The 16,158-nt window shown below is 50.4% G+C and overlaps 1 protein-coding gene across 2 annotated transcripts in view; it reads right to left on the bottom strand.

Annotated features, from left to right (window-relative positions):
- The window catches only part of LOC104015362 (gamma-aminobutyric acid type A receptor subunit alpha3), a 77,784-nt gene extending 63,736 nt beyond the window's left edge, over nucleotides 1-14,048 (bottom strand). For both annotated transcript variants that reach the window (XM_087748732.1, XM_087748733.1), the window contains exons 1-3: nucleotides 13,990-14,048; nucleotides 4,860-4,988; nucleotides 392-513 (exon numbers count right to left, since the gene is read on the bottom strand). In XM_087748732.1, the coding sequence (XP_087604858.1) occupies nucleotides 392-513; nucleotides 4,860-4,948 (211 nt within the window). In that variant the 5' untranslated portion in view covers nucleotides 4,949-4,988; nucleotides 13,990-14,048. The remainder of the gene's footprint in view (nucleotides 1-391; nucleotides 514-4,859; nucleotides 4,989-13,989) is intronic.
- Between the last annotated feature and the right edge of the window lie 2,110 nt (nucleotides 14,049-16,158).

Genomic DNA, 16,158 nt, shown 5'->3' with positions numbered 1-16,158 from the left:
TGTCAAGATAGAGGCTCTGTAGCAAAGCCCACTGACTAAAAAGCAACACCAACATGAGCTGAAGGTCCTGCAAACTGGTAGTATCATCATTTCTGAAACAGTAATGCCCATAAAAGTAGCAGAAATAAGTTTAATCATATTTGCTCCATCTACAGGCCTATCAATGTAATGTCATAGAAGACCACAGCAGTCAGACACTTGCACCTCTCATCTCACAAAATATCAAACAACAAGATAGCACGGACTCAAAATGAGGAAACCAGCAACAGACTCTGGCACTGAACCAGCCTCTCCTCCCAACAGCACCAGACTTATTAAAAAGTCATCTGTGCAGCCTCTCATTTCCAAAGCCACACAGCTGTGGAAAACACCATCTCTCCACCCAACTGACCTCCAAGTCCAGGTCTCAGGCGGTTGTCGTATCCATCCAACAGCCTGTCCAGGATGCGGGTGAAAATGGTGATGTTATCTTTGCTGTCATCGATGACATCTGAAACATGCTTCTGAGAAAGCCTGGTATGCAGGGGAAAAAAAGAGGAAAAAACATCATCAGAAGAGAAACCTACTCTTTACATGCTCTGAACAGTTACTGGAAGTGAAGGGATATTGGTTCGTGCTCCAGCCTGTGCTGCAGTGGGCCCTGAACTGCAGGATGGGGCACGCCTGTTGATAAGGCGATGAGCTTGCAGGATTCCCTACAGGGCATCTCAAATCAATTCCCCTCTGGCCTCTGCCACCGCAGCCCTCACCGTGGAATGTGAGGCATCCCCACCTTTCCATCCTCAGGGCCAGCAGCACCAAGGGTAGCGGTTTAGAAGCCCTGTTTTTTCAGGGGGCCTTCCCCTGCCCCAGCATCCCTCGCCTGCCCCTAAGAAAGTGTATTTTATGAACAGAGGCTGTGGGAACTTCAGTTACTCAAGTGCCAGTATCTCCTTATAGGCAGCATGGAAGAAGTGATGCCAGTTATTTACCATATCGAGCCATTTCCAAGTTCTCTGCTCCTGGGAAGAGGGAAGGGAGGCAGAAAAGTAGGAATTCAGTAAAGCAGGCTTGAAGCCCGAGTCCATCATTAAAACTCTTCGTGAACCATTTCTGTGGTTTGTTGAACTTTCCCTGTTTATAAAACCAAATGAGTTTTCACGTTCCTATCTCTGCTCAGTGCAAGAAGCCTGGAAGCCCCCAAATAAGATGATTTCCTCAGGGCATTTTCTGCCCCAGGTGGAATAAAATAAGTAGTAAATTTCTCAAACAAAGCTCATCTCACCAAACAAAATCTTCAATGCAGTTTTACAAGCCCAAGGGGCTCAAATAATACATTTGCATTTTGCGTCTCCCTTTCAATCAACAGAAAAGGAGCCTGCAAATCCTTGTGAAACTGGCTGTCTCTAAAAGAGATTTCAGACAACACAGAGTACTGGTGCTGTGGCTCCAAGCACAGCTTTCCCCAGCAGAAATAGCTGTTAGGACCAAAACAAATGGAAAGGCAGAAGATTAAGTAAGAGAAAACCAAAAGAAAAATCTATAGAGATGCAGAGATTGCAAGGAAGATGGAAGAGGAAATAAGAGAGACACCAATGAGGCCAAAAAAAGATTAAGAGGCACAGACAGGCAGCGGGATGGCTGAGGAAGCCCAGCCAGGCAGCGGGAGAAAAGGCTGCTGGAGTGGAGGGATCCTCAGCAGTGGCACCAGGAGCCCCTCGGGAGCAGGGCAGCCCTGACTGGCAAATCAGCCCCGTGCCACTAACTGCAGATATAAGCGACTGGGGAGCACTGCCCAGATGAAGACCACAAATGCAGCAAACTAGAGAGACACTGGTGGTGCAAGATGTGGGTGCAATTACCAGGGAGGACACCTATGACTCTCTGAAGCAGGGTCCCACTCCCCACGGCTGGGGGAAGAGAAGCCCCTAAATTGTTGCTTTCTAACACTTCTGCCCCTTTCCTTCTCCTCCCCAGCCTCATTTTCTCTTGCTCCAGTTGATGTGTGCAGCCACTCGTTTAAGCATGCATCAGGAAGTAATTGGGGGAAAAAAAACAGAAAGAGGAATATCATTTAAGGAGTTCAAAGCTTAATCCTGCTGCATCCCATCTGGTTAGAACAGTTAGCCCTGACACTACTGGTGCATTTGGAAATACTCTGTGAAGGGTCAGTAGGATGACAAGTAGCAGAGCTGGCTTGGAGTTTTCTATCAAAATGTTCTCCCAGCAGAAAACCCAGCTTCTGTCAGATAAAAGAAGAGCAAAAAGTATTTTCTAGCAAAAAAGGATAGACTGAGAGCAGGGTATGGGTATTTTTAGAGTCAGGCTGAATCAATACTATTCAGCATGTTATAGCTAATTGAAATATTCCATTTTGGGCAATTTTGACATTAATTTGCATCGGCATCAACGACCAAACACTCCGGGAAATTGCATTTCAAGTGCTTGAGGTTTTCTTCTCCAGGGACTGGATCCCACTTCTCACAAGGCTGCTTGGCCTCTGGTTTTTAGCAAACCAATACCGGTTATCATGGAAGAAGTGGTCAAGCCAGGAAGCTCAGCCTACAAGAGCCCAACGAGGTTAATGAAGTGCTTAAACTGCAGTTCCCATAGGGTATGGGGAGTGAGGCATAGTTGGGAAAACACCCGTCCCAGCCCTGATGCAATCTGTCAGATCCAAAACATGAAAACACTGCTGATATTATGAACTGCATCACAGCCTTCAAGACTTCCCATTCAAATCCAAACACTGGTTTTGGCTTTTCATCTGGACTTGAAATATTTGAAATAGCTGAACTCCCTGCAGGTAAGTAGAATTTTGAGGAATTTAACAAATGCCTACTGTAATTAGTGAGGTTCCAATTGCACCAGCTTTTAATAGATGTCATAGTTAAAAGCAATCTGTACCAGTGTCTGCTGATGGGTATATAACCATCTATAACTTATGAATAGCTAGCATGCTCATGAAAGCTCATTCATTAATGTTTTATAAGCTATCTTTAAAAATTACCCATAATATAAAGAGCGAGAGGACAGATTTTTGTGAAGGAACTCCTGGCGGAGGCTCAGCAGTGACGGGAAAAATGAGTTTACAAATTTCAAAGCCGTTTTACTTAGCCTGACATTTGAGATTTCGACTTCAATGTGAGCAGCGTGGGATTCACTCAGTAGGTGCTGGGGAAAGAGCGGCACAGGCAGGGCAAGGGAAAGGTGCAGGCAGGGGAGCGCCAGCAGCACCTCTGCCTGGCACCTGATTTGGGCTAACTCCCCAGTCCAGCCAAGGTCTGGGCTGGCTCACCTAACCTTAACTTAAAGCTAAAGCTGCCCTTCAGCAAGGCATAAAACCAGGTCTCATTTATCTCTCTCAAACCCCCAGTGAAGAACTGCAAAGAGGGATGGGGATCATGGTTTTAAAATAATTAAAAGCCTTTAGGCAGGGAAGACAGAGGTTTACAGCAAATTTAATTAGGATAGGCTTGAGGAAAAGTCATTACCTTGCCACCCGTCCCTGTGCACATGCTCTCTGGAGAGCTGGTGCCATGTCAGCACGCTAACCTCCGAACAAGGGTCCCCTCGTACGCAATTTAGGAAACAAATCCTCCTGCGGACCAGAGCGATACCCGCATGGCAGGCAGCGAGGGAGCAGCAGCAGCAGTCAATATGTGATGGGAAGCAAAAGGGCAGCGGTGGGAAAAGCAGAGCCAGGGCTGCAGGCACAGGGCCTGCTGACAGACAGCATGGCTGGGGAGGGAAAGGCAAGAGGCCAGTGCCCTGGGCTGCCTGTGCCTATGCAGGCAGGCAGGGTAAGGCAGCTGTACATCGGTATGAGGGTCAGCATCTATATGTGAAGGCACGCTCGGGAAGCATTTGCTTATGCAAAGTTAGATCCAAGCAGGTGAAGCGGCGTGGGCAGGACAGGGTAGGAGCATGCAGCTGGGCAAACAGCTGCATGCAGATGGGTGCATGGGTAAAGTAGGAGTGGCAGCACTGGCATTTTTTCATGCGTGAAAGTCCTTGATCGCTCTGGACTTGTAACTCAGCAGACAGCATTTCAGTGTCCGTACCTGGCACTCTAAAGGCTTTTCTAAATTTTTTATAGAAGTCATGTATTATTTGCATTTCTCTCCCTCTGCGCAGAGCTCCTCCCTCCCTGCGGTTGGCAGGCTGTGCTGGGGGTGTCTCTGCCTCCCTTCCTCGAAGGGCTCTCCGAGCTCACCAAGCCTCAGCAAGGACTCCAGTGGGCTGCAGAGCTTGTCACGGACTAACAGGCTTTCATCTTCTCCCGACGGCTCCCAGAGGCTGGGATGGCAAGGCTGGTGGCAGCACTCTCTGTGCCGGGACAGCCGGAGCCTGCATGCAGGCCCAGGGACACAAACCCAGGCAGAGGGCGAGCAGCATGCCCAGCCAGGGTTGGCCAGAGCCACCCTGTGCCACAGCAGATCAGGTGTGCTGCTCGTGGGTCGCTATACAATAAACAGCCAAACAGCTGAAGCAGTTTCATTTTCTTTTCTTTAAAAGAGTATTAAAAAATTAAAGGGGTGGGGGAGTCTCTCTTCCAGGTTCATGCAAGCCAAGTCCTTGCCCAGAGTGAATTGTGTAGAGGCCAAATCTGAAAATTGGTTTTGTTGCAAAAAATGCTGACAACTGTCCTTAGTGAGAGCATCTCAAATAATGCTAATGTAATCTGTCAGCTCAGCCACGAGGGACTGAACAGTCCCCGGTGAAAGGCATGGGGACAGGGGCAAGGGGGGGGTCAAACACAGCAGAGACACTTTTTAGTGCTTTGCCCTGGGCTACTTCATGCAGGTACTGGCCCAGGATACTAAGCACAGCAAGAGGACTGTAGCCTTGGCCAACAGCCTCAGCGCTCACCACCTTACCCAGCATCAGCAGGGAGAGCCAAAACCAGGACTAGGACTCCAAGGCTAACGAGAGAGAGCGACCCTGTTCCTGGGAGCCTCAGTGCCATGGTGTCAGCACGCGGTGACCGGCAAGCAAGCCTCCAAAACCTGCCAGGGTGGGCACAGAGGGGAAGGAGAGAAGGGAAAAGAGATTTTATTTACTAGGAGGAAAGCAATCTGTTTAGTTCAGTTTTTTCCCAGCAGTTCATCCATGTTAGCCAGCAGTCAGTATTTCTGGGGTCCTGTATTTGAAGTCCCAGAGATCCCCTCAGGGACCAAAGGCAGCAGCATCCCCTGCAGCACTGCTGGCCCTGGGGAAGTCACAGCATGGGGTCAGAGCCAAGCGTGGCTCAAACGAACCCTCAACCCATCTTCACAGCACAGATATCCCGCAGCTCTCCAGGTGCCTCAACACCTGGCAGCAAGTGCATAGCTCCATTTCGAAAATGACCACACTGGTTCTTCTTCCACCCATTGCTTCCTCCTCCTCCTCCTCACCCTGTACTCTCAGTCACTGCCCTCCCCTTGCAGCAGTTCCCAGCTCCTCCCACTACCTGTGCTGCCTTGGGGACACCCACACAGCAGAACCACTTGCAGAGTCTCAAAATGCATTTTTTCCAAACATCTTTTTTCTGAACAGTTAGGCCCTCATTTAATTCTGGTAATGACACTGCCAGAAATTATTAAGTTTGGACACTGAGGCCCAAGGTAGTGGGAGTGTTCAACTGTACTGCACTTAGTGTGCTTAGATTTTTCATTAATGCTCAGTTTTACTTTTATTGTGATGTTATTGCACATTTAACTACCTTCCCCTTTTATGTATCTCATTATGTTGATGCACCTTGGAACAGCACTGCCAAGCAACAGCCTGTATAAATACAGCCTGTCGTGACGTCTCCCCAGCACGACACCTCATGTCTGGCACACACGGGATTCAGTCCAGCAGAGGCTCAGCACCGCAGCGGCCAGAGACAACTGGCCAGTGTGAGCCCCCAAAGCTGTAAGTAAAGGCTCACTTCAATCACAGCCTGCAGAAACCAGGGCAAGGTTGCCAGCCAAATCTGACCTCTTGCACCAACATTGCAGAGCCTCAGGCAGCTCCTTCCAGCAATGAAGGAGACGCTGGACTGAAAGCCAAGCCCCACCACCTGAGCAGCATTTCTCAGCTAGCAGGGGGTGCCCCAGGATGAAGGGGGCAGGTGAGCTATGCAAGTCTTCCTCCCCATTACACACTTAAAATCCTTGCAAATATCAGTACATGGATTAATTTTGTGCACGTGAGCATTTGCTGGTGTGCTTGGGCCTTAATAATCCTAGGGAAGCACAGCCTTCACACCAAAGAAGCACATGCTTACCAGAGGCTGCAGGAGCCTTCTGGCATGGGCACACCTACACCTCACCTCTGGTGAGACAAGCCCTGAGTCAGGATGGCTCCTCTGCCTCCTGCCACCCTCCAGCTGAGAAGGGACATGCAGTCTTGGAAATTCAAATTCAAGTATTTGCTGATGAAGCACAAATTAAGAGGCTGAACATCTGTTCTGTGGGAAATTCCAACAGTTAGGGGAGACTCGTTCCAAATCACAACAAGGACAGCTAAAATGTTGATGTTTCTTACAAGGCAAATTCAAAACTCCTTCAATTAGCAGCTCCTCAACAGATTTCCTTTCAACTTTTCCCTTTCATTTCACTTAAACTTGCATATTATACAATAGGATTTAATTGATTTTTTTTCCCTAAGGCAATTTCAAACACTGGCCAAAAGCAAAAAAAACCACTGCTGGTTTCCCTCTCCCCTCCCCACACCACCATTGAAAAATTTCATTGAAATCAACACTTTCCCATTCAACTGCTGATTTCAATAAATGGTTTGTTTTGGCAGAATTTGCACTGCCAGCAGTTTTTGACCAGTGATATCCACACAAACGGCGACCCTTTGGTTTTGCAGCAGGTGCCTCCTGGCTCTGCAGGAACTGTTCTGACTCCTCTAGAACATTTTGGACCATCTTAATTAGATTTGGTGAGACTATGGGCTGGGGAGGGAGATTGTTCACCAAAAGTGGGGCAGAGCAGCTAAAGAAAAGAGGACCAGAAAATGAGGCAGCAAGGTAATTCAGAGAGAGATAGGGTCAGGAACAGTGACAAAAGCCAGAAGCATTTACACCTTCCGTGTGGGTATGTAGAAGACATGCCTGTCTGTGTCAAGAGGCTCTAAACAACCGCATTTCCACCAAACTTTGTTCATACAGTTTTCCTTCAATATTATATGGAGATGAAGGGCTAATTTTCTACTTTGGATAGTTCTGTTGAGGAAGGTGCTAGCCAAGGATACCAAGGCTGCTTGAATAAAGTTAAATACATACTTAAGTCCCATTTTAAGCATCGGAACCAGTTCTATATACCTGCACTGGGAGAAAAATCTGTTTTCACTACTTGCCCAAGTGATTACTTTGCCAGCCACAGCTCAGTTTGCTGGCACAGAGAATGCCCCCAAAATGTGGTGCGAGAGTACACGGATGGCTGGTTTGCTATGGCTGCACTTATGGACTCGGGAAGGACAACACAGCATGGAAAACAGCTTGGCACTGTTTTCTACCACTTTCCTTGTTCTTGTATCGTATTTTTCCTGGGGAGCTGGATAGAAGAGGCTGCCTGGCATTTTCCTTGTTCCTTGTCTCCTTTACACTTAGAGATCGATTGAGAAGCAGACCCAGTCCTGAGGACTGCGGTTGACATTCCCAACTAACACAGGGGCTTTAACTGTCGGTGATGAACCCTGGTAGCCTTGTGACATTGAGCCAGGGCTGGCCAGGCAGTGCTGGAGGACCAGCAGGAGGAACAACCCCTATTCGGTGCTGGTGCTCATCACCCTATTGCTGGGCAGGAAACACGTCTCTGGAGCATGCAAGGAGGCTTTTGCAGAGGAGGAGGTTTCACCCTTCATACAGTTTAAGGGATCTTCCAAAGCTCCCCATAACCAGAGCCTAGTGTGGCCCATGGCACAACAGCTCTCGGCATCAGTTCTCCTCTTTTCTGGGGCTCTTGCTAGTCCAGGCCCAGCACCAACCACAGGGACACACAAAATCTCAGCCCGTGCAAGTGCTTTATAAGCCCAATAGCTACTGGCCACACAGCCTCTCTAATAACTCGGTTTCTGGCTTGGCAGGTTTGTAAAACCAGTCCTGGTTTCAACAGCCCAGTAACTGAGCTCCTCAGATTTTAGCCCAACAGAGTTGCACTTGGAGAGGACTGCCTGCCCCGTAGCAGTTACTGCTCGCGGCAGAGGAAGGGGTCTCTCGGTGTGCACCACCATCTTGAGCAAAGGAAAGGAATGGAAACACCCACAAGTGTGCCTCAGGAAAAGTAACACTGGGGATCCTCCAGCCCGAACTGGTGCTGTCCTTGCAGAAGGTGCTTAAACAAAACACTATTCAGCTGTCACTTCCCACTCAGGAAGACTCTGAAAGAGTCAATGTCTTGATCTGAATACCTGCAGGGATGCCTGATCCTCTGGGAAGGGGAAAGAGGATGCAGGCAATGTGCATTTAACTGCACATAACTGAGTGAGGGTTTAGAATGTTAATTAGACGGTAATAGTCTCAAAAAGAAAAAAAAATCTCTTAGTAGGTCTCACTGAAAGGAAACTGCATGAAGAAAAAAGCAGAATGTAAAGACTTCTAAGCTCAGAAAAGAGTGGTACAACTCCTTAGACTGACCCCTCTTTCACATAAGTTAAAGAACACCACCCTATAGCTTCTGGTTCTCGTCTGTGCCTATGCAAGATGGAGCCTATAGGGATGGTACGTGTTCAAAGCAGCTCTGCACTTCCTTCCTCCATCTGTCCATTGCTCATTTCTTAATGGCACAGTTAGCAAATGCATTCATCACTAATTCTGCGGTTGCTGGTAACCTCCACAGCTGAATCAAATGCAGATTTTCTAAGGAGCCCTTCTAACACTTTGCAGCTGGAATCCAGCAATACTTGAAGTTTACAATTCTGTGCATTCTGGATTTTGGCAGGTCTCTTTATAACCACATACCTAAAGGCATCATAAACATACCCACTCCTCTCCAACACACGCAATTTGTCCAATCTCCAGAGCATCATAGCATAACAACACTCCTGAGAAATACAGCCTTCCTGTTGGATGTGCAGTTTTGGAACGAGGAATTGGAAAAGCTTCCTTCTCCCCAAGACAGCAACATCCTCCAGCCCCTGCTCCTACTGAGGTGGGCTTGGGAACCAAAAAAAGTGCTGGTACCTTCCAGAGCAGCAAGGTACCCTAGTAACTATGTTAACATTGGGTATCTCCTGACTTGGCATACTGAGCCTGATGTTTTCAGAAATCCTTATTCTAGAAACTGTTAAGTATTCTGAAATGCCTTCCTAGGAAAGAGTGATTAGCACAGGCTTACTGCTGACAAGGGAAAGACAGATAGAGCTCTGGAGGTGGAGACTGAAAGGTAACGCTTGCAAAAAAATCCAGGAGAACAGCCCGGAGAGGGGGAGACGGCAAGCATCAGAAAGGGAATGAAGACAGAAGAGGCCCATAAACCCACCTGGGTACATTTGTGAGAGTCACATCAGTATCTCTCCCAAATTACTGCCTCCTTGGAACACGCACAGCCAAGGGAACAATCTGATTCACTTAGTAATAGTCTCATCATGCAGGTGGCATTCATGAAGCAGCCCAAAGAACACGCTTGCCCCATCACTGCACTCAGAGATGCTATGTGCCTGCAGTGTACTTCGGTCAGTGCGCCCACACGCCGTGCACCTACACGCCATGCACCTACATGCCATGCACCTACACCAGGGGCATCAGCTGAAGGAGTGCTGAGCACTTACAGCTCTCACTCAGCCCACAGGCCCTGGGACCTGCCGCTGCTCCACATCTTTGCCAAGTCAGGTATCTCAGGGAGGGATGTGCAATGAGGAGCTGATGCTGGGAAGCCAGCTGGAAAACAGACTGGGAAGTAGAGGCAGCCTCAGTCCAAAAGCCCAGGTACAAGAACTTCCATGCAGGGAGAAGAGGGTGATCTAGACCTGGTGGATGCCAAGCACACCCACCCACCTGCACAGTAACACAGCCAAGCACAACACGATAGGTGACCTCACAACACCTGCATATTTACCCCCAAAGTCAGGTGCACTCGCACAGCACAAGAAGCTCCTTAAAGCTCTTCCTCATTGCACTGAAGCCTCTGCAAAACAGGTCCCGGGCATCAGGAGAGGTCCTTCGACACCTCTCAAGGATTCCAAAATTGTCCAAACTGCATGGGCTGTACTCTGCCCAACCGTCCTCGATCCTCCGTGAGCACACCAGCCTTGCGGCGATCACTGCTATGCCTCTTTTAGCATTTCTTTGGGTAAAACTCCAAGCTCTCTCTGCAGAGACGGGCAGCCAGAAAGTGCTCAGTGCAGCAGCAGCAGCAATAAATGCTGGCGATGCACATGCTGCCCTGTGTCCCTGTTGGGGAGGTTTTGCTTCAGTTCTCAATCACTTCAGCTAAAAAGGAGGGTCCCTTGGAATGAAACTATCTTTTTATTTGAGAGCAGGGGCGGCAATGAGCAGACATAGTTCATCTGGAAGCCTGCAAATGATGGAATAAGACACTGTGGTGTTTCACAAGACCCTTGTCCTACTGGTTGTTTGCATCCCTTTGTTCTGACATGAGCTAACTGGGATGCACACGTAGACTGCACAACGCAGGCAGAGACACCCAAGCCAGCGCGTACTGGAAGCAGTCCAGCCCTGCCAGCATCGCGCTCTACCTGCACCAGCCAGCGCAGGGGGAAGGCTCGGTTTGTTAGCCTGGACCGAGGGGAAAGCTCTGCTTCCATCATCTCAAATAGCCCGGATTTCTCCGACTTGCCTCTCAGTTTAGCGCTGCTTTGTGCCATACAGATGCTGCTGAAAGCCAGAAGCTACTACAGCATTTTACAGGAATCAGAGAACAAGAAACAGGCAGCAGTACGTCCGCCTACCTGAATCAAACTTGCTGTTTACCATCTACTTAGAGAAACAGCACTGGCTCACAGCAAGAGGCACATGGCAAAGGAACCACACAGTCTTCGACTCACAAGCATGAAAATGTTTGTGCTTGCCTACCCGACAGGCACACCTTGATTCATCCCTACAAACGCACACACTGCACAAGCCATAAACAACCTTCCCATGAATCTGCCATACACATAAGGTAGGAGGCACACGTGATGGTTACCGAATGCGTTGTCTGCAGCTCTGCAAGAGATGCCAGCAGAAGAGGACTCTTGGAACCAGAGGCACAAGGCAAAGAAATTAAAGGTTCAGATCAACATGGAAATCTTGGGAGCAAACCTTAAAGTGGATCTTTTCTGTAGAAAGCTGGTAACGGAGAAACAAGCGCTGTGCCCAACTCCCAATCCAGCTTTAATTTTTCAAAACAAGAAACTGCTTGACAGTTTTTCCTCATCAAAACAAAATTAATCCCAGTATTGCATCTCTCTACTCAAAAACACATCCAGAGGGACTGTAGAGTGATTCACACCCACAACAGCTACAGGAAACCGTTTGCACTCAAAGTGTAACAAGCCAACACTGATTCACCCACATAATTACAGGCAGACACTGATTCACAGCTACTGCAACTGCAGACAGACTGACTCACAATCAAGGCAACTGCAGACAGACTCAGGCTCACAAGCACAACTGGAAATACAACCGTGCTGACAATACCCACAGTCTGCAACCATATGTACACACAAATCCTTGGAAAACTAGCTAGCACCAGTGCAAACACGGAGAGCCAAGCCCTGTGCTTTTTGCTGGTGCTCTTGACCTTCACCCCACAGCCATCTTTCGTGCCACCGATGGAACAATATCCACACCTCAGCAATTGTTCCTTCCCTGACAGTCCTTGCACTTGCCAAGCACGAGCCTGTTAAAGCCTGAACCCAGGAGCAGAGTCGTATGATGCATATGCAGACACAGGATGCATGCAGGCACAGTAAGTATATATGTTGCAAGACATCAACGTACACCCACTCTGATAACATGTATCGGTGCACTGACTGTGCTGACTTAGTGTTTCCAGAATATAAGTAAATGCAAGCAAGTATAATACATTTAGCCCACGGGCAAAGGAGATGGCAAAAGACTCACCACTAGGCAAATGCTTGAAAGGCAAGATTATTTACTACACACTCTGGCTGGGTATGTAATTATGTCAGTGTTCAGCCTGGGTATTGTGCTACTTTTTGTAAACAGTTGGCAGGAATACTACTGAGATGATGGGCTGGGCTGCTTCTTCAGTGTTGAGAGGAGCAGGCTGAAGAGGACAAGGTCTACTCAAAGAAAAAGAAACTGAGGTGAAAGAACGGATTAAGCAGGAAAAGACGAAGGAGAAGCTGAGAATGAAGTGGGACAGGAGGCAGTCTACAGACAAAGAAGAAAGGGGAAAGGAGAAAGAACAGAAGGAAGAAAGCTGCATGATGCAGACTTGTGATATGAAGCTCCAGAAGCGAGGAAAAGCAGCAGCCTCCCAGCGCTGAGCATGTCTCGCAGCGGTGCAGAGAATGCATCTGTGCATACCCACGCACGGAGCTCTGCTGTGCGCTGCAAACCAGGAGGAGATTCCAGGGGAAAGGACGCAGCCTCCAGCCAAGCATGTGCCATGGGGCCCAGGTGCACCCGCAACCCCTCTAGCTGCTCAGAGCTCTCTTGGAGAAGAGCAGGACTGTCGGGCTTGCGCGCTCCTGCCTGTGTGCATGTGTGTGCGCATGCTGCAGGGCACTCAGCCACCACAGGCACAGGCTGAAGGGCAGGCCGGCAAAATCCACCAGAACAGCATCACCTCAAAACAGCCTGAAATCCTTTATCCTCCAGGGTAAAGAGACAGACTACAGAAAGGAGAGGACTTGCCTGAACCACACATAGCATCTTCTAGTTCTAGGCTGGACCTGCCTGGCCACCTGTTATTTTTCTTCTTCACACTTCCCACAGGAAGCTAAGAGGACCAGGAGGTGAGGGAGCAAACCAGCTCTGCTGCTGCTGTCAGAACAACTCAGGTGAGCAGCCATTCAGAGCTGCTCTTGCTGGCTAGCCCACGACAGCAGGAGTCTCACCAGAGGGTCCCGGTTCTCCGTTTCTGTCTGAGGACGCTGCTGCGTTTGCAGCCAGCCAGCAGCAGATTCAGGGGAGAGACTACAGATGCAATTGGCCAGGGAAATGAACTATTTGTTCAATTATACTTCCCTTGTCCAGACGAGAATTGCTCTGGCAGAAGGCAGAGAGAGGAACAATAGATAAGTGTTGCAGTGGGGACTGCCTAACACTTAATTGCATTATGCTACTCCTTTTTAATGATCCATATCTCAGTCCTAGTAACTCTGGGGGAAGAAGGAGAGATCTGGAGCTCTTTTCCCTTTCCTCCCATACCAGCCTCAGAGACCACAGCCCCCAAAACTCCTTTCCCTCCCCCCTTTCCTCCCCACCCCAACACAGCATCAGTGCCCATTAGGCCTGGCTGCAGGATTCAGGGGGAAATTTGACTTTGCTTTTACTACACTGTTCTCCCCGCTCAGCTCTCCCCCTGCATTCACCGTCCGGCTCTAGGAACGGCGCTCAGTATTGTCCTCGTCCAGACATTTTCCATCGCAGCCGCTTACACCTCTCCCCGCCCTCCAGCCGGCAGTGCCAGGCGGGCGGGCTGGAGCTCCGGGGGTTCCCAGCGGGTAGGGGGGACCCCGGCACGGCTCGGGAGGCCGCTCTGCTCCGGAGCAACACGCTCCGGAGTTGCTGCGGGAGCGGAGATGCTCCGGCCCCGCGGCCGCGCTCCCGAGCCCCCCTGCCCGGGGGATGCGAGCAGGGCAGAGCCCCCCCTTCCCCCGCGGGGCAGCTGCTCCCCCTATTGTTCACCGGCCCGTAGACAATAGCCGGGGGGCGGCGCAGCACCCGGGAGCCCCATTCCCGGCCGGTGGGTCCGCACTGCCCCCCGCGCCCCCCCGTCCCCAGCCCCCGGCGGGGCGGCTATTTGCCAGTCGCCGCAGCCGCCGGGGAGGCGCGGAGCGGAGAGAGGAGACCCGGGGGGAGCAGGGACGCGAACCGCCACCGCGCCCGCACGCACTCACCGCCGCGCCGGCTGCCCCAGCGGGGGGCAGCCGGAGCCCGCTCCGCTCCGCACCGCTCCGCCGGGCTGCGCGCCCCCGAGCCCGCCCCCGAGCCCGCCCCCGAGCCCGCCGTGCCGCCCGGCCGGGGCTGCCAGCCGCCGCCTGCGCGCTCCTCCGGCCGCGGCGAGGGAGGGAGAGAGGGAGGGAAGGAAGCAGCATCCCCCCGCCTTCCTCCTCCTCCTCCCCGCGCCCCGGAGGAGGGTTTACCCACCCGCTTTGTGCGGAGCTGCCCTCCCCACAGCGCGGGCGGCGGGGACGGGGCGCTGCCGCCCTCCCTGTCCCGGGTTGGGGCCACCACCCCCAGCGATGCCCCGAGGCCCTCCACCAAACCCCGGCCTTACAGCACCGCGGCAGCCCCCGCCATCCTTTCCGCGCAGGAGAATGAGCAGAGCAAGGCTGGCTGCTCCCAACGTCTACCTGTTGAAGGGGGGAGCTCCCCAAGGCGCTGGTGCTCTGCAAGGAGGTGGCCAGCACCCCAAGGGGTGCGCTGCGCCCCAGCTCCTGCCAACCTGCCTCCTCGCTGCAAGGCCTGGCCGAATCCCGTGTCTGCCGGTGGGGCAGGGAAGTTTGGCCTGCAACTTGCAATTGCCGAGGTATATATCGCAATAAAACAGCACGCAGAAGAAAACAAATGCAGAGAAGGGGGGAGGAGGAGGAGAGGTTAAAACGCAGCAAGGAGTAGGTAGTGAAAACAAGGGCAGATTCAGCGTGGCAGTGCGGGGATCCCAGAGGAAGGGCGATGCAGGATGTGCTGGACAGAGCTGGCTGGGCTTTGGAGGTTTTGCGGAGCCACACGACAGTGAAGCTGGGAAGGCGAAAGCTGACAGTAAGGCGCACTCAAAATATATTGTCCCTGCAGAGCTCTCCTTGTTAAACACGCACTGCAAGACTCAGCCGCAGCTGTGACTCCAAGGTACATAACTATCCCTCCGTCACTAAGGATGCGGGATGAGATAAAGGACCATAACTGCAGGCATTACTGACCACCCCAAAATTCCTCTAAAATACTCTTGATTTTGAATACTTAAAATAATATGCAAACGTACTTCAGGGCAAGGGCCCTCAAGGCTTGAGTGATTAAATCCAGTTTAACTGTCAGTTCTCTGCATTTTGATATCAGAAAACGACCCAGTTCTTGCTTCCAGGAGAAAGTTAGGGGCAATCGCTGTTCTACCTTACCCCTACAGACCACAGCCACCCCGACTTTGGTGAGACAGGAGCATTCATCATGACTTATTTCTGGACAGTAGGAAGAGAACATAGGCTCTCTTTCAAAGCAAAATTTCAGCTCCCTATGATCTGACCATGGTCTTTACTAATCCAGATATGCAGTCTTCTATCTGTTAGGAGCAGTTCAAATGTCAGCAGAGTTCTGCTTTCCTCTCCTGGATAGGGGCCATAGGCAAGACTTGATGAGCCTCACAAGACCTGAAGATGAACATCTTGAGCAAAAACTGAGCTTAGTCCAACACAGTGCCCCCACAATCAAATCTGACACCTCTCAGACCAGAGGAGGAAGAGTCCTTAGGGTTACTGCAACAGTTGGCTCTCTTACAGGAACTTTGTGGCTACCACAAACCATAATGTAATCAAGATAAGTTTCTCCAGCCCTCAACACCACATCCAGCTCTCACCAATCGAGATTAAATATTCACAGGACAATTTTGAAGCATCAGCAACCAGGCCTTCAAGTTATTATTTTCTGGTCTCTGAAAGATACTTTGCCTGAGCTTCAGGGACCTTACTTTTGAGATCTCATGTGGACAGCTAACATTTTAATTGTCCTTAGACTGCTCATACATGAATGACAGGAACCAGTACGTGGTGTGGAGCTGTTCTCATTTTAAAAAGTCTGTTTCTGCGTTGAATTCCTCCTGCCATAATCTAAAGCATCACTCAAGAGCTGTGTGTGCATGCCGGCAGAGGAGCTTTTTTGCTGGTCTCCACAACTGGGGCAAATCATAAAACTCACACTGGAAGAGATTTCAGGCCATCATCTAGTCCAACCTCTTACTCAAAGCACGGTCAGCTAAGGAAGAACCCCGTGAGCAGCACAAGTTGGCCATACTTATTCATGCTGAATTTCTGTTTACATCTAAGTTTCCTCCAAGGCACATCTTCCGTTCCTGA

The sequence above is a fragment of the Nipponia nippon genome, unplaced genomic scaffold (genome assembly GCF_047370975.1).
Source record: "Nipponia nippon isolate SJK-2023a ecotype South Korea unplaced genomic scaffold, ASM4737097v1 scaffold_12, whole genome shotgun sequence".
NCBI classification, from domain to species: domain Eukaryota; kingdom Metazoa; phylum Chordata; class Aves; order Pelecaniformes; family Threskiornithidae; genus Nipponia; species Nipponia nippon.
The sequence above is the reverse complement of the archived record's forward strand: the minus strand, read 5'-3'. Positions and strand labels throughout refer to the sequence as shown.